The 23287-nt window shown below is 36.4% G+C and overlaps 1 protein-coding gene across 1 annotated transcript in view; it reads left to right on the forward strand.

The window, feature by feature from the left end:
- Positions 1-23287, forward strand: part of LOC138714968 (midnolin-A-like) — a 199518-nt gene that overhangs the window by 171402 nt on the left and 4829 nt on the right. Inside the window, exons 5-6 of the mRNA XM_069847291.1 lie at positions 17962-18046; positions 19741-19983. Of these exons, the coding sequence (XP_069703392.1) occupies positions 17962-18046; positions 19741-19983 (328 nt within the window). The remainder of the gene's footprint in view (positions 1-17961; positions 18047-19740; positions 19984-23287) is intronic.

The raw sequence follows: 23287 nt of genomic DNA on the forward strand, positions 1-23287 counted from the left end.
GTTAAACCAAATCGTGGTGAGTAATCATTCATCAATAATCAAGAATAGGAAAGGCCGAGTGCGGTATGTGTAGCTGGAAGTGGTCTGGGTAAGTCCCGTGTAGCCAATGTACTCTCACATGTTGTGGGAAGTGACGTCTGTGAACGCGCTTCTCCTTCCTGTATTTTAAGATGTATTAGGAATGCCCTTTGGAATATCCGTGTGTGACGATAGTCTGTCCTGTAATCTACTTGCGAAAACAAATTACAGTGAGACATTCATTTTCTAATTTGAACTTCCAAAACAAAGGATTCTTCTTGATTTCTTATAGCCTACTAAGAACACTTCCAGCCAACTTTCTTTATCTAGCTGTGTGTATATATATACGAAAGTTTTGTCGCACAGATACTTTATAAGTCCCAGAAATGAGGTAGTGCGTATGATCATACATACAACGAAACAAAGCTAATTTTATTACTTCAACTAGTCCTCTTGTGAACCAGGTCGCTCGTCCTTTGATCATGCGCACTGCCTCATTTCTGGGACTTATAAAGTATCTGTGAGACAAAACTTTTTTCTAAGACTGTACATAATTACTATGCATGTGTGCTATACAGTATGTACAGTACATACTATGCATATATACTTATATATATATATATATATATATATATATATATATATATATATACACGTATCACATAATACATACTATACGTGAATACTAACTAATACATGCAGACATACAAACAACCTATTCTATTAATGCTGTCATGTTTTTAAGTTGTGTTTACATTCAGTACTTAGTATCCCTCCCACTGCTGTGCTACAAGACACAGATACCCATTCCTATGAGCAGTGGCGTGTCGCTGCACCTCTAAAATGTTGACATACATCGCAAACGAGCTCTAATTTGTGTTGGCGGCACAGCTGTTACTCTAGCATGAACACCACTGAAAACCGAAATACACAATTCAGGCAAGTTAAGCCGAACGTGTACAAGATTAGAGAATGCATAGTTCTCACGATTAAAATATAATTTTTGCAATAAATTTAGTCTTTTTCTCTTCAGGAACAGGAGAAACAATGCTTTCCTTGCCTTCCATGTATGGTACGCCACTGTTAACTGTACTATAAGTTTACTGCATTATACTACACTATACTGTACTGTACTGACTTACACTATACAATTCTTTACATACAGTACATATATAGGCCACACCTGTAGAGTAACGGTTAGCACGTCTGACCGCGAAACCAGGTGACCCGGGTTCGAGTTCCAGTCGAGACAAGTTACCTAGTTGAGGTTTTTTCCGGGGTTTACCCTTAACCCAATATGAGCAAATGACGGATACTCATTTCACCGGCATTATCATCTTAATTTCATTCAGACGCTAAATAAACTGATGTTGATACAGCGTCGTAAAATAACCCACTAAAATACATACATACATACATACATACATACCTGTGTGTATGCGTGCGTGCGTATGTCTCTGTCAGAGCACACCAGTAGCATATATGTATTTTGGTTTTTTTCACTTGACATCCTACATGGACATACGGTAAGATTATTGATACAAGATCAGCACGACATTATCGCATAGCATATTTTATTGGCAATGGACAAACCAAGCATTAAAACTGCTTCTTATCCGTCGCGGATATTACATCCGTTAGTGTTAGTTGATACCATACGTGATTTCATTACTGTCTTTAAGTTTCCTAGCAGTCCGGTTTAATAAATACGTTTCAAAGCAATGCGATGCAAGAAAATCGAAAGGCGATTGCGAACGTTTAGTGTAATTCATTTGACCTTACAGCTTGTTGCACACATACTAACACCGAGGTGTATTAGGGACAAAGGCGGGTTAGCGCCCTGTATTTATGAAATGCTCTCCGCCAGCATCAATTTCCTGCCTGAATTTGAAGGGCGATCAGCCGCCCCGGCCCTGTGTACGTGACGGCGAGGTGACGCCCAGATCTCTAATCCGCGGGCTGCATAACTCGCTGTGACGCCCATGTCGTCGGTCCGTATCGTGAGAAATCGAGAGACGTCATTATTTCCCTTCCATTTCGTTTGCGAGAACTTTGGGTGGGATAGAGGTGAAACTGGGTTTTTATCGTTAATTCAAGCTGCAGTTCCCGCCCAACCCGAATTATTTTCAACCTTGATTCCTGTGAATTCTGTCTGACCCACATAAGGAATTTCTCGGATTTCATTAATTTTACCATACTTTCCGTCAGATTTAAGGTTCGCAGATTGAAACCCGGATGAGGACAGTGGAAATTGCAAAGACTGTAAAGTCCCTTAGTATGACTTACCTCGAAAGTGAAGTTAAACCGGGGATCTCGTATCGTAGACGTCTCTGAATGAAGAGAACTCCGGGTGAAATTTGACTGGTTCTTCGCCCGTGTCGGAAATCATCGCTGCATTGCTCTGTCATTGAATAATTTTAGCCCTACTATGTGACTCAAATTACAGTATTTGTAGCTAGAAATCTAGCGGTTCCGGGTTCAATTCCCAACGGGCAAGGAAATGTTTGTATTTGTAATATATCCCATTCAAATATCTTGGAGCAACAGTAACAAATATAAAGGAGTCCACACCTGTGGAGTAACGGTTAGCGCGTCTGGCCGCCAAACTAGGTGGCCCGGGTTCGATTCCCGGTCGGAGCAAGTTACCTGGTTGAGGTTTTTCCGGGGTTTTCCCTCAACCCAATATGAGCAAATGCTGGGTAACTTTCGGTGCTGGACACGGACTCATTTCACCGGGATTATCACCTTTACCTCATTCAGATGCTAAATAACCTAAGCTGTTGATATAGCTTCGTAAAATAACCTACTAAAAATATATATATAAATGACACTGGAGGAAATTAAACGCAGAATAAACATGGGAAATGCCTGTTATTATTCGGTTGAGAAGCTGTTGTCATCTAATACAATGTTAAAATTGAAATATACCGTCTATACTTATCTAGTATTATATGATTAATTATAACATAAACGTTTTCGGCACTAATGTGCCATTTTCAAATGTATGAAAATTTGCCTAATTACATGTTCAAATAGGTGCACATGAACTGTGTGAATGAAACATATAGTATGTACCCTGGTGATTTCATGTTACATATAAAACAATCTGTTTGTAGATACTTAATGATTAAAAATTAAAAATTAAAAACACACACTTATTACTAACATTTAAAATTTGTTTTTCTGCTGAAATTATCCATCAGTTTGTGGAACACTGGGGATGTCTTGACGTATTGTGTGGTCAAGTGCAGTTATTCATTTACTTGAAAATGTTGTAACCTTACACTAGGATATTCACTATTAAAATATTGAATTATTATGTTGATTTGTTATTATTGCACCAAGGTTCCTTGTTGTTTGTTCACTTTCATGTATTGGAGCACTTTACCATAATCGAGACATCCCCAGTGTTCCACAAACTGATGGATAATTTCAGCAGAAAAACAAATTTTAAATGTTAGTAATAAGTGTGTGTTTTTAATTTTTAATTTATAATTTTTAATCATTAATTATCTACAAACAGATTGTTTTATATGTCACATGAAATCACCAGGGCACATACTATATGTTTCATTCACACAGTTCATGTGCACCTATTTGAACATGTAATTAGGCAAATTTTCATACATTTGAAAATGGCACATTAGTGCCGAAAACGTTTATGTTACAATTAATCATATAATACTAGATAAGTATAGACGGTATATTTCAATTTTAACATTCTATTACAACCTGCTTATCGGATAAATCATACAATATGAAATTTTGTCATCTAGTCTGCTGTCAAAAAGTCTGAAAGTTAGAATTTATAAAACAGTTATATTACCGGTTGTTCTGTATGGTTGTGAAACTTGGACTCTCACTTTGACAGAGGAACAGAGATTAAGGGTGTTTGAGAATAAGGTTTTAGGAAAATATTTGGGGCTAAGAGGGATGAAGTTACAGGAGAATGGAGAAAGTTACACAGCACAGAACTGCACGCATTGTATTTTTCATCTGACATAATTATGCACATTAAATCCAGACGTTTGAGATGGGCAGAGCATGTAGCACGTACGGGCGAATCCAGAAATGCGCATAGTGTGTTAGTTGGTAGACAGGAGGGAAAAAAGACCTTTGGGGAGGTCGAGACGTAGATGGGAGGATATTAAAATGGATTTGAGGGAGGTGGGATATGATGATAGAGACTGGATTAATCTTGCTCAGGATAGGGATCGATGGCGGGCTTATGTGAGGGCAGCAATGAACCTGCGGGTTCCTTAAATGCCATTTGTAAGTAATATATCCCTGCTGTTGTGGCCGGCTGCGTGTACGACATTGCGTTGTATTGAGCTGGGATTCGTGTCAATCTGACTACGTAGCCATCCTGTTACTTACCGTATCACCAGTGGATATGAAGGAGGAAAATAAGCTTGTAGTCTGAGATGATCTTCCCAGTCTGTAGGTTCGTATAATATTAACTAAATCAAGACAAACTTTGTTTCTGAACTCCCATCCTTTCCCCTCTCGCGTAGTTCATATGCCAGGTCTCGTCTCTCGACCTGCACTTAGCAGACATAGTAGCTACCATAAAACATGTATTTTTTTTTTATTTGTTTCATAATTTCTTTCGTATTTCAGAAGTACTCATAATGCACACGTGAATTTTATTAATATTTAAAGGAAGAGGATGGTATAATTTGAAATGTCTTCCTTATTGATGCACATTTTTCATTCTCTGTATGTAGAAATATCATTGCTGCAACAGCTTAAATTCGAGACTAGTTTCTTAAGGGCGGGGGGGGGGGAGGAAATTAAAATAAAAAAAGTATCAGGATAAATGGATACGCCTGCATGTCAGCCATTTTTAAGATAAATTCAAAATCTGTTCGAAATTTTACCCTAAAAGCGAATTCTTTAAAATACCTGAATTATTTTGATGTGGCTTTCAAATTTTAAACGATTGTATTTTAAGAATTATCTTTACAGGTATACTTTAAATTTACTGTGGAGAGATATTTTTCAAATGCAAATGAATTTATATTAGAGAGAAAAGTTTCCTAATAGTCTAAATAATGTGTATACCAAAAATCATGCATAGCATTAATAATTTCTAAGATACATAGCTTTCTGTATGAAATAAAGCAAAAAATTGAAGTTACAGGAAACTGCAATCAAAGTTTAATGTTATTTAAAAACCCTGTGTTCCGAAGCTAGTACAGCAATAGCTAATAAATCCGTAAAATGCATATTGCATTTTATGAAATATATTTTTCACACATCAAAGATTATTTTATTTAAACTTTTGTTTTAATGTGGGCCTACTGGTTTTACACCATCCTTTCCCCTTGAAAACCTTGTGCACCATAGCTTTAAAATAATCGTCGCATCACCTTAAAGCATATGTAATATATTTTTCACGTATTAAAGTGTATTCTAAAGCTTTTTTTTTTTATTAAAAGTTTACACCATTTTAAACCATCCTCTCCCCATGATAACTCGACATTTTTCTTTCTGCTTGTGGATTAGTTCTACCCCTCCCTAAATCACTCATTTATCACATTTAACATCAGTCTACGTATTACTCTGTGAAAAGATTTATTAAATCTACATACTTAGACTTCAACAAACAAAATTTGATAACACAATCTCAAGGGAAAAAATGGAACTCTCTGCATCAAAATCCACAGTTAATTCCCAATTTACCACGAAAATCGTCTGTAGCTGCATTTAGATTGGCAGCAGGCCATGATTGTTTGGCCAAACACCTGCATAGAATTGGAATATATCAGTCCCCTAACTGCCTATTGTGCAACTCAAACCAAGAAATGGATTCGGAACACCTCAAAATCTGTGCCTCAGTGGCTGGCCATGATAATATCTTTGAAAAATATTGGAGTGCAAGAGGTCAAATGACTTTATTGTCAAACGCCTGGCATTAGAAAACAACAACAACACCAGTCTTGAAGGAAGGACAATGTTGAAATTTTCTCTAAATTTAAAACAAACAGAACCCAACCATGGTCTGTCACAACTCACTTCTCGATCAATTCTCTGAGAAATGTTATATTTGAAACTATTGGTGTAATTTTTTTTTTCCTGTTCTGTTTTTGTATGCTAATCATAATTTCACCAGGACACAATTGTTGTAGGATTTTTTTTTTCCGAGTTATACAGTATTAATCTGTAGGCTAAATTCTAATTGCACCACTTACCTCTCTAGTTGGAAAAGGACATTAAATACATTTAATAGATTACGTTGAAAGAGTCGTTTAGGAGGCTGAGGGTGTGGAGATGTGGATCTAGTTGCTTTGCTAATTGTGCAGACGATGTGGTGTGAAGTAGGCCACGCTACCTGACTGACTGACTGACTTTACAGGTAGCGGACCGCCACGGTAAAGATTCAGTTAACAGGATCTTCCTCTCGCTCAAGTGGGCCGTTTTGTGTGAAGAATTCAAACTGGGCCACGACACCCACATTGTCTCCGTTAAACCGATGTGTTCGTTATACACCTTATCCGTTAATAAATTTTGCCTTATTTTTGCACCCTATTTTAGATTTTTTCCATTGTGTATTACCTATATTAAAAATTAGGATTTTGATTTCGTTCGTTTGAGAGCGAAAAATCTCCTTGCTTCAATAATAATAATAATAATAATAATAATAATAATAATAATAATAGGCCTGTCATCTGTCCGGGAAGTATCGAAACTGCCTATAATAAGTGTGATCCTCTCTGTCGAGAGGCATGGATGCTGTATAACGCCATGGCTCATGAGCTGGAGTTCTCGTCCCATGCATGCCAAACCACAAATGTACAAATGTAGAGTTTCGAGGAAAACGAAGTTAAAGATTCAAACCTCGTTTAAAATTCAGGAAATAGTTCTAACCTACAACTTTTTATTGGAAACTTGTTTTATTATTTATTGCAACTCTTTTAATGTTGGGATTTTATTTTTATATCTTCTATATTCAGCTTTTGTCACATTCAGGTTCACGAATACATAGTTAATTATTAGGAACACTTTATACGATACAAACATCAAATGCATAGAGGTCATTAATAATGTTACAATAGTACAAAAAACATTCAACCAACTATTGCTATAATTATTTTGGAACGTCTGAAATGTACTCCATGCCAGAATCACGAATGTGTCACATTGGCGATTTAGCACATTTTAAATTACATAATTCGAACAAAAGGAACATGAATGTGCCACATTCATTACTTTATCATGACTGAACAAGTAAAACAAGCACATTCATGAAACAAATCCTTGCGATATTGGCCTTAATTGTGAAAATAGACATTCCTCGATTTGATATAATACACATATTCTAAAACTACATCCTATAATGCACTTATCTCAAAATCTCCAAATTTGCACATTCATGGGTTTGGCATACGTGAGACGAAGCACATATATGCAGATTGCTCTGCCTTATAGCCTAGATCATATATACCCAGATTGCTCGGCGTTAAGATTTTGACGGTAACAACTTTTGTTAGGTTTACTATGCTGCCATCTAGTTGTTACATAAGGAGTCACGTCATAACTCCCATTTGAATTACATTAGCGACTGTACTGCCATCTCGTGTTCGTTTACGTCGGACGGGTGGCGATCCTGGCGGTTGTTCTCTTCAAAGTGAAACCGATTTTAACATAGGAATGAACAATCTACTGTATATGTGATCTGACCTTATAGGCTTTGACGGTAACAACTTTTGTCAGGTTTACTATGCTGTCATCTAGTTGTTACATAAGGAGTCAAAGTGCTACCGATTTGAACATAGGGATGAGCAATCTGGTATATATGTGATCTGGGGACGAAGTAGTAGTGGCTCTGCATTGTAGTGGCTGTAATTCATTGACATCTTGATGAAATGAAAATATAGCAATCACATAATTCAGTGTTTATCGCCTAAATGTGAATTGTCGCTACGTCCATGTGGAGCTGCGCGTTTTAAAAGGTAAATGTAATTATTGAGAGATATATTAATTAACAGAAGTCAAGGATGCGAAAACTTGACTCGTAAACATGACGATCCCAGTTTCTCTTTGTGTAAAATGCAATTCTCTCCACGAGCGGCCAGTAGACCAAAACTGCATGAGAGTGGGCGAGGTCTCCAGTGTGACACAATAGTTCCATATTTAGGTCTCAAATGTGAACCCAGTTTTCGCAGCTTCTAAAACTCAAGTAGCCCCGACAAAATCACACTTTAACTCTACGGACGTCATATTATTATTATTATTATTATTATTATTATTATTATTATTATTATTATTAATCATCTTCGTCATCATCATCAGCACTTGTTTTATATTATTTTCTTTCAGTTTTCAAAGCTTGAAGGCATTAACTATAACATACTACGCCGAAAACGATTGCTTTTATTATTTTAAATAATTTATCATTAGCAGTAGCTAGTTGAAGATGCTTCGCAGCAGTTTTCTTGCGTATACCAAACCATCCACACAAGTTAATCACATTTGAAGAATTTTCAGGTGGTAAGAGTTTTACATGTCATGAGGAAGACGCAGTTACGCTAGTGTTTTCCGCATTTCAGGTCTTCGTCAATAGCGATTAGCTAGCTACTCTTAAATCAGTTTTCTGTTTTGAATGTATAGAATCAATCTGATTTTGTTATTTACGGCTGTCTGTTTTTTGCTCTACTACTACTACTACTACTACTACTACTACTACTACTACTACTACTACTACTACTACTACTACTACTACCACCATCGCTAACAGTATTATCACCACCACACTATCGGTCCACACCTGTGGAGTAACAGTTAGCGCGTCTGACCGCGAAACAGGTGGCCCGGGTTCGAATCACTATCGGGGCAAGTTATCTGGTTGAGGTTTTTTCCGGGGTTTTCCCTCAACTCAATATGAGCAAATGCTGGGTAACTATCGGTGCTAGACCCCTGACTCATTTCACCGGCATTATCACCTTCATTTCATTCGGACGCTAAATAACCTGAGATGTTGATAAATAATTCACTAAAAAGAACACACTATCACTCTACAAGATTTCATATAACTCCGAGACAGGTTTTTAATTAGAAAAATTAGGATGTTAACCAGATATTTTGGGTATGTGAACATTGTCTATTCTCCCCAGCGTATGTAAATTTAACATATTCCAGAAATAGTAAGAAAAAAAACAGACAAAAAATCTGAGACCCCTATATAACATTCCTAGAATCTGAGCATTCCATATGCCTTGTATTTTACTTCAGTTGATTTTCAGTTTCCTCATTGTTATATTTATATCTGAGGTAGCTATACCAATAGTGTGGCACGTCTTGGCCGTACTTCCTCGTATGATGTTTGGTTTACTTTCTTCCATTTTCTGTCTGCTTGTATTGGAAGGGTCCACTGCGCAATGTTTGTTTCGTTTTGGCTCAATGGTAGAGTTTCTGACTACAAATCAATTCAACAAACTCGGGTCAGATTCACGGCAGGGAAAAGATTTATCTCTCCCATAGGGAAGGATGTTGCATCTTGTTTTGTTTTTGTTCTGTATCGTCTTCAGCGGTAGTCTTGATTAATGCTGATTAACAAGTTCTGCTGTTTGTGAATACCTGATGTCGGTTGAGTCATGATCTCAGGAAACGAGGACAGAACGTGTCTAAAAGTCCGAACGCCCCAATCCTTGACATTCTTATATAATATATAAGAATGTATTATATTCTTCGACATATATGTTGACATATATTAAGTTAACTGCCATTATACAAGGAGCGCATTCAATTGAGTGACTTGGTGGCTGGGATTCCACAGTATATGCACTGTTGGGCGAAATGTATATGTATATGTCGAACATGGAGTAAGGCCACAAAGGGAAAAACACTAGATGAGTGAGATTCGATCCGGTGCTGTGGATTGAACTTTGGCGTAGCCCAGTGGTTAGAGCGTTTGGTACGTAGAACCAAGGACCCGAGTTCGATCCTCGGCGCCGGAGCGAATTTTTCTCCACTAATAACTATTGTTACCATAACAGATAAATTCTGTAGGACTAAAAATTAATCTTTACGTAGATCATGAGAGTTGTTAGGAATGAATATATATTTATGTTTAGCCTCTTGTATGAGCTTATAAATGTACAAATTATACCTAGTCTTTTAGCATAACTATCATTAATAACTGTACGATCCAATCCATTTGGTGTTTATTTGTTAAAGCAGTCTCAGGGATGTGCGTGTGATAGGATGTGTGTGCTTCCAAAAGATAGTGCCTTTTAGTAATATGGCTGTTAATGATCTTACTTTGAGTTCATTAGTCGGATGTATATTTATTAGTAGTTATTACTTTATATCCTTTTACAATAATGTTCAACTGTTTAAATTACTTTGCATCGTCTTCATGGGTTATTGGGCATGTTTCATGACCTTCAAATATTTCGTGGGATTCTGGTGTTGTATTGCCACCAAAAGTTCCATTGTTTCGGCATAATTATATCATCTTGGTTCAGATCGTGCGGATGGCGACCATAATGTAGGATTTTCTTTGACAATTTTTTTTACCGATAACGTTGATTGCCGTGGATATATCTATTGTCCTTGATAAATAATTATGGGTGTGAAAAAGTTGTCTGCTTTTATTACAATGTAATGCAGCGGAAGGTCTAATTTGTTAAAGATACGCATTACTACTACTACTACTACTATTACCATTTTTTGTTTTTCGTTGAAGAACTGAATAATATTCTAGACCTGATGAATTTTTAATAAATAAAAGAATTGGCAGATTAGGACTACTTTGCTGAAGGATCCAGATTGCGGACAAGATAGTTCTAATGATAATGCAGTGATTGTAACATTAGAAAGTTGAATAAACATTGTTTAGACCTGTCTAGATTTTGGCTAACCAACTTGTAGACTGTGCTACACGGTTACTCCATCACCCGGAGAAAGTTTTGCACTGCCGATTTTCGAAGGTGCTTTAATGAAAGGAAATGCTGTTGATGCCGCAGTCTTCGTTACATAACAAATGCGGTTAAAACCGTTCAAGTTGGTAGCACTGACGAGTGACCTGTTGAGCTGCAGTAACCGTGGCCTCGTGACCTTACTTTGCCTACTTCCAAAACTTGCTGCAGCATTGGATCACACACTCTCCACTTAGTTGCATATTTTTGTTTGATATCTGGACACTTTTGGATTTAAGTAATCCATTTAGCTTGCCAAAGGAGAAAACAGCAGTTATCAAATTCAGATCCGTGCGGACACACTTTTTCTTCCCCCTTTAATTTTCTTGTTCTGGTTAGACCCGGGGCCTTTTTCTTTTCAGATCATTATTTCCAATGTTTACATCAATCTCGACTTTTCTCTCGGTTTATATTGTAGAACTTGATTTATTGTGCATAATGTGCATTGTACAGTAGTGGCAAAAAAACCGGACCGACCCTTGTAGCTGATTTCAGAGCCTTGTTCACTCCAGAGCACGGTAAACTGGTAACTAAGACTTTCGTGGTTCGAATCCTGCCTGGGACTACGCTACCCAGGCTGACTGAAAGTTGGAATTTTAGGATTAAAAGATTGTAAGAATGAGAAGGGGTGGCCCGGAGGTACTTCTCTGTCGTGTCGTTCACTGCTAGGAATGAGTTATTCGTCTTGGAATGTAGCCTAAACTGTACAGAATGTTAAGAAAAACAGTAAACAGTTACGAAAAATATAAAAAAAAAAACTTAAAAATAGTCCATTTTGAATCTTGCGTACACTATCTACATCTACATACGCCGATCACATAACCAATACTAACCATACATACAATAACATAAGTGCGGACATGGAAATCCTACACATACAACCCGAGACCCAGAAACTCAACACACTAGAACAATACGAAATATACAAAAACACTAAAACACACCCGATCAAATTCTCAACACACAGATCAATTTCAGTACACACACACTATTTGACTCAACATTTCATCACCTTTCAACAACCAAACGCACCCACATAACAGGCAGAGAAGTTCGAGATGACGCCGAGATCTAGTAGGCTCTGAGGATGGTGTGATGAAGCACCGAAACAGCTGTAAGCCGCACAAACTTACATAATTGACACGAGTAAGTCCGCTAGTTAATCAATTACTTAAAAATAGGCACTAACGTTAGAATAGGCATTTTAGGCACTATAAAACCTCTTTATTTATACCTATATTTCCATGAAAAATGTAAATATTAAATTTCTAGCCCGTATGTATCAAGGAAAAAAATAGGTTTTTGTCTAAATTCCGCTCTCTAGTTATAACAGATGGGTGGATCATTGTGCTAACCACACTATAATCCCATATTGGATGATCGTTCACCTCTTCTAAAGCATGTGGACTTGAGGCCTTGGCCCTTCGTAGTCTGTCAAACCACGTATATTATTATTATTATTATTATTATTATTATTATTATTATTATTATTATTATTATTATTATTATATGTGATTACGAGTACATTTTTCCTTGCTGTTACTTTCTGTAGAGATGTAAAATATAAGTACAGTACTGATTACAGAATTTGTAAATAATGCTAAAACAAGATGATGTAAGATTTCTTGGTTTCAGTGCGACAGTATAGAAGATAATGTAATACATTTAACTAAGAATTTTGGGATTACTACCACTACTATATTATCCATGTAGAACCTTTTCAGAGTGCTTTATGAAATGTATGATACATTGCTTAAAGGCTAATAAGCCTATATAATTTGCATTGTGATGTGGAATACAAGTTTTCGCGGAAACGCTGCGTAGCCATGGTGACTGTGACATCCGACAGTTGCCACCAGCGCCCGCTCTGTGAAAGTAAGAACTCGTAGTGTGAGACATTATTTCGAAACGCGGGCTTTGTTTCCAGACTTTCTCTCGAACTCAGCTTCCTCTCAATTCTCTTCATGAAATATGTCGTGTTCCAGGCTCAAGTCCCCTGTAAATGGTGGGATCTGATATGTAAAACCACCTTGACCAACCATCATTTTGATCAGTATTATTGTTCGTTGTTGTTTAGCCAACTGTCCGGGGACAGGTCTGAACCTCACAATTGATCATATCAACAAGACATCACTTATGAAGCAACTAAGCCAGGAGATAAAGGGTAGGATGGCATGTTCCTTTCCCCTCCATTGCATACATCGCCAATTAGTTATGTATTACACTAATCAGACTTCAATTGTTGTTATTGTTTATAGATTGGAAATTCCTTATTACAAAAGTTTTATTTACAAAGTGGAAAGCCATGATATATTTATAATTATTAAATATCGTACTATGGAAATTGTCTTAAAGCATGACGAAGAAAACCGTTTTCTAGAACAGATCTATTCATTTCAACTAGGCCTACCTGGATTGTGATTTAATGTCAAAGTTATAACCAGGGAAAGGAAGTTCATGCCCTAAAAGCGTGTAGAATATGTATGCATTTATGCCGTAAAATAGATAAACATGCTACAAAATATGCATTATCAGTTTGAGATTATTTTAACAGAATAATAAGGCATAGGTAACTTAAGTTTAGTCTATGAATTTTGAAGTGCTTGCCTCTCATTGCTGAATGCTCCATTTATGCTGTTACAGTTCACAACTAACCAGTGACGTATGTTTTCTGTTGTCATTCTTCGCCTGTTGTCTCTCAGCATAGCTTTGTAGCACGAAAAACTTCGTTCTACGTCACAAGAAGTAAGAGGGGCTTGCACAAAAGCTGTGAGCTGTTCTATAGAAAATTTTGTTGTTTTTTGGGGTGTTTTTCCTTCGAGAATATCTTGAATTTCTTTAAATTGATAATAGCCAGGGCTTTTGGAAAGAATATTTGCTGTTTTCTCGTTCACTTTATCTCCTACATTTCCTGGAACTGATGTTAAACACTGGATATTGTTCTATCGAAACCTGCTAAAGACTGCAGTAAAGGAATACCAATTGCAAACTTGAGAGGCTCCCTGTGAGGGCGTCATCGTTACGTTCAAAATTCATAAACATAAATTAGTCGTGTTTACGAGGTTGCACACTTTTAAAAATGAGGGAAAGACAAATAAACATACATAATATGCAGTTTCCTTGCATAAATGTTAAAATATGATGCTTTTATAAATAAAGGCAAAATGTGCACTTTTATGCACAATAAAAGTAATATTGCATTCAGAAATTTGTGATTCATATAGATAATCTTTCAGCATATTCACACAACGATAGAGAACAAATATGCAAATGCATGAACTTCCTTTCCCTAATTATGACATAGTAACGTACAGTTTGGTGAAAAACCGTCGAGCGGTAGATAGGCCCTTGTGAGAGGGGAGGAATAGGTTGATGTTTGGCATTATGTTTCTCTTGCATATTTCCTTGTGAAAAACATAATAATAATAATAATAATAATAATTATTATTATTATTATTATTATTATTATTATTATTATTATTATTATTATATGATCCCTTATGTTCTGAAATTGCAGCAAAGAGTAAGTTCCACCCGGAATCAAATACATGTCGTACCCGTCACTCAGTCAGGCTCTTCATACTTACGAACTTAGTCATGAAGGAACGTATACTATGAATGCCTACACTTGCTCGTATAAACATTTCCCTGCATTGTGAGACAAAGGGCATTCCTAGACTGGAGGCAGTTGGCGTGTATTGGTTGGAAGCCACGGTGGCCTTGAAATTGCTCTCCGCGTTCTTTTGTCACGGGCCCATAGCACCATGCAATGCCGTGGTCACTGCGACCCCCAGTCCAATGCCCCCCGCCACAGTGTTGCCAAGGTGGAGAATTTGAAAATTCTTTCTTCATTGTGTTGAACTGTGAATTCAAATTGCAATAAATGTTATTTTCTGAATTGCCGATTTTAAACGGTGCGCTGTCCGGAATAATAATAATACTTGCTGGCTTTTAAGGAACCCGGAGGTTCACTGCCGCCCTCGCATAAGCCCACCATCAGTCCCTATCCGGTGCAAGATTAATTCAGTCTGTATCATCATATCCTACCTCCCTGAAATCCATTTTATTATTATCCTCCCATCTACTGTACGTCTCGGCCTCCCCAAAGGTATTTTTCCCCTCTGGTCTCCCAACTAACACTGCATTTCTGGATTCGCCAATACGTGCTACATGCCCTGCCCGTCTCAAACGTCTGGATTTAATGTTCCTAATTATGTCGGATGAAGAAAACAATGCGTGCAGTTCTGCTTTGTGTAACTTTTTCCATTCTCCTGTAACTTCATCCCTCTTAGCTCCAAATATTTTCCTAAGAACCTTATTCTCAAACACCCTTAATCTCTGTTCCTCTCTCAAAGTGAGAGTCCAAGTTTCACAACCATACAGAACAAGCGGTAATATAACTGTTTTATAAATTCAAACTTTCAGACTTCTTGACAGCAGACTAGATGACAATAATAATAATAATAATAATAATAATAATAATAATAATAATAATAATAATATAATAATAGTAATAATAATAATAATAATAATGTGTTTTTCTTCTGGAGAAAAAGGTGGTGGTACTGTGTGTAGAATATATTATAGCGGAAGGGAGATGGTTACTTTACACTGCATAGGAATTTTGTCGTTTTTAACCTCCTTTTCGTGCAACTTCAAGATTTTCAAAACCTAAGCGGAGTTTAACCCTTAAATACTCGCGTCTGGTCAAATCACATGTAAACCGCTTATATGTGATTTGATCTGACGCAAGTACTTAAGGGTTAAAGAAAAGTGATGTTAAAAACATTTATTAATACGTTTCTCGGTTCCATGATAAAAAAAAATCAACAAAAAGTAGAGGAACGCATTTCCAGCGCGTTCCGCCAGAAAAAAAAGGCTGATAATAATATAATATAATGATGATAATGTGCTATAAAATGTAATTGTACAGGCGAATATCAATTAATACCTTACAGCTTATGCCCACTGTTGTTGAAGATGTATAGGCCTACTTGTCTACACATAACCAAGACACCAAAATATGAAACAGTGTTGGAATCCTGGGGATGATGTCAATTGCCTCCGAGGGGGCGGTTTACCTTTTTCTAAGTATTTAAATTGTATTCTGTTTACTAGAGATGTTATAAGTAAATTGCCTCCCATTTGCCTAGGTCGTCGAATCTTCAAATCCGCCACTGTCTGCATCTCGCACTGTAGCCTACTACGGTACTTGTTCATCCGCCGAAGTGGCGTCATTTCATAGAAAACTTAAGTCTTTTAAACGCCAGCCATCACTTACTGGAGTTCTTAAACAAATACAGAGCGACACATAGTGGTGTCGCGTTATAAAATACTTGCACTTCGGCAAGAACAGACTTGCTTGTAAGGGCTGTTTGTTTTAAATGCCTGTCTTAAAAAAAAAAACCCGTATTTAATGTTTTAAACACATTTTAAATTTTATGACTAAATTTTTATAAATGTAGTCGACCAATATTTTAATTATATTGAACCACATTTTTAACCATATCAGTAATTTGTGCGAATTATGCACGTAAGCCTACATTACTGCCAGATCTAAAGTCTGGAAATGAGAAACAACATGTTTATTACAGTGGCGTATTTACGAACGGGAAGCACGTTCATTCTTTCAGATAAAGGGAAGGTAATTTACTTACCGTCAAACTCATGTAAACAGAGGGAAATTTACGTACATTTTTGAGCTTGAGAGGCAATTTACCGTCTCAAGGAATCATAACTACCGATAAAGATTGTAACTACCTTCATATACTGATTAGACTCGAGACTGTCGCAGGCCAAAATCACAGCATGTTGTAATTAACATGACAGATTAAAAGAAAACAGAAATTCATAATTATATAAATTGTAAAACTTCAGCCATAAAAATCGGGAAAATGACGAAAACTCAATCTCTAGAACTGTACCATAATTATTATATCTTCATGTCTATGATACTAATTTAGATTGAAGGCAATATCAGACCACAATCACATATGTTAGCCTATAATTACCGTAACGAAAGATTAAAAGAAAACGGGAGTAGATAAATTATTAATTTACAAAGCTAAAATCCTCCAAACGCATCATATTCGGAAGTTTCTGGCAGTTAGAGTTAAACTGCTATCAGAATGCGAATTAACGGGAGGGGTGTGGGAAATTCCCCCCCCCCTCGTTGGAAAGTTATCCTTTCTTATAAACTCATATTAATATCCCTGCCAGGGATAACTTCTATCCCCACTCACAAAATATAATTTTATGTTTTTTTAATACGAATATACTTTATAAAATATAAAGTAAGCAAAGAAAATAATATTGATGTATTATCATCAGCAGCAAGCTGACAACAATCAATAATTTAGGAATTACACATTTTATCTTAAGCCTGCTCATGGATATAATTATTATTATGGTTAAGATGCAAGACAAGCACCTCAGTGCGACCAAGCGTTGTGCCATATCGAATGAGGATGGTGATAATTTTATGTGTAGTATTCTCTATCTAGGATTCTATCCCTCCTCATCAGAAATTTTAATTCGCACCCTGACTGCGATTCATTCCGTAAAGATTGTTTGTCAAGTTAAAAATAATAATTGGCCTCTAAAATCTACAGAATGGAGAGTTAAGAAGTAACTGGGATTAGGAAATCTGGAAAATATAATTCTTTGCTCCCGTTGTTATGTTCGAGAAGGCGAATGCGACGTGGACAAAATGTTAACCGGGGAGATGAGGGGCGTATTAACATTATTTCGTTGGCAATAGATAAACAGGGGAATATTGGTATTGACTTATTTCTGAAGAAATCAAGATAAGAATTTTTGTTGTCCTTACGTCTAAATATCCATTACCCTTTGGATTTGAAATAACAAATTTATATTCTGACAAGCATGGCCAGAACTAGACTGAACGAATGGTTGTGATGGTATATTATAGTGCCAGTATGTGCCCAGCTGCTATGAGAGCAATATGAACAAGAATTTGTTAGACGGAGTTGCTTATGTGTTGTGTTGTTGTTGGTTTCAGGACAGCGCGCGGGCTCGCCGCCAAGGTGCCATAATTGAGTCAATGCACCACCACGGAAAAGGAGTCTACTCGGGCACATTCTCAGGTGAGATTCAGTAGGAGTGCCATACTTGACCAGTTACACATGAACTATTTTTGTTCCTCTTAAAAATATTAAAATCACTTGAGGTGTATCTGAAATCGAGAAAAGTGTATTTCCGATACCCAGACAGTGTAATTTAGCGTTGATAACAATAACTTTTTTGAGTACAATAATAGCACTACCACTATCTTTGAACTCAAGTTTAGGACCATTAATGCCTGATTTTATACATTGTAATAATGTCGGAAGTTGCTAATACAAATTATATACTAGTAGAGTCAGAAAGTACCGGAACTTAGGATGGCAACGCCGTGCTCTATAGGCAACTTCTCTGTCTTGGCCATGTGGTAAGTGACCTACTCTCCAGGCGTATGGACTCAGTGCGGCTGCACATGAGAATGGGGAAGATAATCGTAATACAGTGCAGCTCTCAGCTCCATTTATTGAAGACCTGTAGGTATATGTGGTAAAATGATTTTGAAAGAGCAGAGAGGTAACATTAAATTTTGTGTTAAACTCGGTAAAACATTTACTGAGACTTCGGCACTCATGCGCCAAGCATATGGCCACCCGAAGTTCCGATACTTTCTGACTCTACTAGTACATCATTTAGATTGACCAAGAATATTACTCTGTGCGTGTGCGTGTGCGTGTGTTACTGATACGGAGCTGCGCTTAGGCGTGAGTTCGATTCCCATTGAGGTGATTCCCTGGTTGAATTTTTTACCCCCAGCCATAAGGCAAATTTCATGTAATTGCATGACGAATCCTCGGCCTCATCCCGCCAAATACCATCTCATTATGGTCAATTTAATCGACGCTAAATAACATAGTAGTTGATAATTATAATATCGATAAAAAGGGTAGTCTGTAAATTCAATTCGATACGTGTTCATGCATGCAAACAAGATGGCTGTGTTATGTTATGACCAAAGGTTGTATTTTTGTGCCAGGGGAAATAAGTTCGGAACTCAATTGTACTTCTTTTCAGGCTCACTAGTATAGAAATAAGCACTTCCAACATTAAGTAATTTAAAATGTATTTGCTATCTCCAAAGAGTATTTAATAAACCTAAAATAGTAAGACTTTTCTAATACGAAAATTTCATTCCCATAAAATACAGTGGCGTTTAAAAATTACTATACTCAGTACTATTATAGAAAAAGTGTCAAATCTTAATTGTCTGAGTTATAATTTAAAACTTACCTATATAAAGAAATAAATACGAAATAAAGCAGATTTTAAAGTGTTTAGAATTGTTCGAAGAACATTTAAACACAAGAAAAAAAAAAAACAGTGAGAAGCACTCAATTAAAATTTTAATGTGCCAGTGAGTATGTTGACTTAGATTATGCATACTTTGAATGTAATAGATACTAGAAGAAAAATTGAGCAGCAGAGATTCACATATTTAGTAGCAGTGTACATGCTTTTTGATCGTAGAAAACGTTCAGACGTACAAATATAACTAGATGTAGTCATTTTCCAAAAATAATGTTAAATTACAAACACTGAAAAAAGATATGTTGGACACCCTCTACTAGTTTTGAGTTTGAGTTTTGTTGAAATTGAGAATAAACCCACAAGACTCAGCACATGAAGTGAATGATCGGGAAGAATAATTCAATTTTTATTGTGCTTGAAGACGCCAGCTGGTTGGAGTTCTCGACTGATGGTCTTTGGTACTATTTTGCAGGAACTCTGAACCCCGCGCTGCAGGACCGCTTTGGACGTCCCAAGAGGGACATCAGCACTATTATCCACATCCTGAATGACCTTCTGTGTGCCACCCCACAGTATCGTCGGCACGCTCGCCAGGGCCACACCATCACAGTGGAGGCCTCGAGTGGCAGCCCCACCAAGTCGAGCAGTGCCAGCACCAATAGCAGTAATGTTGCAGCCACCGACAGCAGGACCGGGCATGCCATAGATTTCATGGGTACGATCACATAATCTTTCCTGTGACTTAAAATTCTATATTGTTAATTTCATGGATTACAGTGACTGTTAACACTGATATCATACGTAGTTTTGATACTTGCGTGCTTTAAAGGGTGACCCTACAGAGTTGAAGTTTTTTTATTTTTTAACCAATTTTCACTATATTTTTATTGTTAATTAGGATGGTTAAAAGTAAGCCACCCACCAAATTTGAAGTGATGTGGATACGATTTATTGGTAATTTAATGTAATATATATTTGATTAATTTTAAAATCTCAGGCTTCAAATTTTTTAGTTATTACTCTGAAACTTTCTTAGGATACACACATGAAATATTGATGGATAAGAAGTAGGAAATGATACCTCATATCTACAAAAATTATCATTTAATTTAACTACATAAAAATGTTATTTTGAGAAAAAGTCACTCTTAACTTCAACGAACAATCTAAAGGGCAGCGCACATGTCATTTAAATGCCACTGTAGTTCCTCTAAAAATGTCCGCACGCGAAAAATAAGCATATCCGCGTGTGATGTAAGGTTGGGGTATGATTTTATACCAAATTCTAATTGTTGTTTCCAGACCATTTTAGGCCTAAAAATTCGATAGACTCCCCCTTTTAAAATAATCTCCCTCAGTTTCAATGAATTGCCGGAAATGACCCCGAAAAACAACTTTTGCAAAATTTACCGAAGGGTTTGCATTAGAACAGTGATAACGTCTCTTGCTGAAGAAATTAACACCCACGAACTTAAGAATTTCATATGGAAGAATAAGAGATACATCATAAATTGTTTATATTTGTCGAAGAAGGGGGTTTGTGGAGATTATGATAACTGTTGTGTTGTTCTCTTCAACTTCTGGCGATATTTTCCCGCAGTTTAAACACTGATTCGCCACTAGCTCTGTAAAATACTTCACATAAGCCTCGCATGTAAATCACTTATGGATCTAATAGTACGTAACTGACACTACTTTTGCATACACTGCATTCTGGGATACAGTACGCAGCATCTCTGCACAGCCACTGGTTCACGAAATTATCTGCACTAAAAAGACACAATAAAATGTCGACATCGAAACCAACGATTATAAAAGTTTTTTTTCTAACTTTGCTTCAGGAGTCTAGAGAAAACTGTGTTCGGTTTTGGTCCCAGGATCCATGAATTCTTTTAAGTGATAAAAATAAAACTGTATTTTCTTTCGTGAAGGAAGTAAAAGGCAGCCCGGTGTAGAATCAGTCTTTCTATGAGCTAGTGCTGTGATTACCGAAGTTAATTGTATTTGAAACCAGCAAACTTATTGTTGCCATATTTGTCGCTGAATTTTGCATTGCAGTTTAACATAAGTGATATAGAAGGAGTTAGTCAAAAATGCAGTCTTCTCGTTATAATTTCAGAAATATGAACACATCAGCCATACTTGAATTTTGTAAATAATATTCTAAAATGTATATTATGTATATTGGTATGAATTTTGAAGTAATTGCATAGTAAAAAGTGTTCAACATACAAATTTTGTACGTATACATCATTTGTAACACATGGGTCAGTTTTGGTAGTCTGAACTGCTTTGTGGAAAGAATTGTATCTGATATTACAGATGTAAGCACTTATTGCGAAATTGAAGCTTGATCATCGAAAAATTGAATAGTTCAGCTGACAAAGCATGTTGAGTGCATTATGTCATCTTGCATGTCACTTGGCAGCATGGGCTTCACAGAGGTTTGCATCTCATCTGTTCTCTCCAAGCGTGTGCCGTTTTTCTTAATGCATAATTGCATTATATTTGAATGGGTTGCTAATTTTTTATACTTGTCCATCTGCTGTGAAGATCTAACAGTATGCTTAGTTACGAGACCTGTTCATTTTACATATTGTGAACCCATTCACTGGATTAAACAGACAGGCCAGATTCAAAACTCATGAAGTTGAAAAATGTCCTCACCATTTTAAACTCGTAGGTGGCAAAGAAAAGATCTCACAACACTAAAGTCTGTCTAGAGAAAGTATAAAGTGATGTAAACATATGCATGTGATCTTGAGATATGTGATCTTGGAGATATCTGAATTGGCAGCGACTCTTTTGTTTGTTGCCATGTGGACAAATCTATTGGGCTTTATGGTTTACATCACTTTATTCTTTTGTTGGACAGAGTATAGAGCAAAATTTTTGGCGATAACAATAGACCCAATAATATTTTCTGAAACGTGTAGACAGCAGTGCACCATTAGAAATATTGTTAGAGCATTACATCATCGCACAGGAGTCTTGAGTTCATATACCTTTGAACTTAGATGAATTTTTGTAGTGGATAAAGATGGTGTTTTGGAGCAGGTTTCCTTGGGATATTCATATTTTTCCAGTCTTCGTTACATAATTAATTACTCTTATATTTACAATGATAGTGGTGTAGTTTACATTATTTTCTATGCAGTTCATCACAAGAAACGTCTAAGAGTGTAAAGTGTTGTACTACCTGTATTTCCTGATATTTCTACCTAAAAATACTTGGGTTAGTGCTGAGTTTGTGAAGTACCAGCTATTATGGGGAAAGGGGATTGAGATTTAAGACAGATCGTCACCTACTACATTGGTTTCGAAATTTTTCACATTTGCAAAATGACAAAAGATGCGGAAAAATTCTGCAGACTGGAGAGAAAGGGTTGAGGGACAGTTCAGATGTTTTTCCTCAGCATATAATCTGTTAATATTCAATAATAATTGGTCATTAAACCTTAATGTGCTATATCTTCTCCTTATATAGGTCATTGTAGCTTGCTGCTGTCTCTTCACAAAATTTTTAATTAGTGGATGTTACGTCGTTTATGCAAGGTGTACCAAAGAATCTACCTGCAAGTTGATTCCTGTAGTTTTTTGTTTCTGAAAGGGATGAAAATGTTTTCACGTATAAATACATGGTCGTAGAAGTTACCAACAATTTTATAGTGCCGTTGTTTAATCTTATCTTAAAAGAATCTGGTCAGTGTTCCCGTGACGTCATAATGTTATAAAGAAAATATCATAAAAATAAATTTTTCACTGAAAGCATGAACATTATCACTCTTCATCGTTTATTTATCCTACAATGATTTTTTTGAAGTCTAGAGTTTATAATGGCTCTTCTTCACAAATTGTCGTTGCACCTTATTGAAACAAAATAATTCGCCCATTTCTCGCGGACTGACAGAATATTTCATACAGCTCAGAAATATTGCTCTATATGATATGATAATATGATATTTATTAGTCAAACATAATTATCATGTCATTATGTACCTTCACATTCCTGTATTTAG

Source organism: Periplaneta americana, chromosome 15, assembly GCF_040183065.1.
Source record: "Periplaneta americana isolate PAMFEO1 chromosome 15, P.americana_PAMFEO1_priV1, whole genome shotgun sequence".
Classification (NCBI taxonomy): domain Eukaryota; kingdom Metazoa; phylum Arthropoda; class Insecta; order Blattodea; family Blattidae; genus Periplaneta; species Periplaneta americana.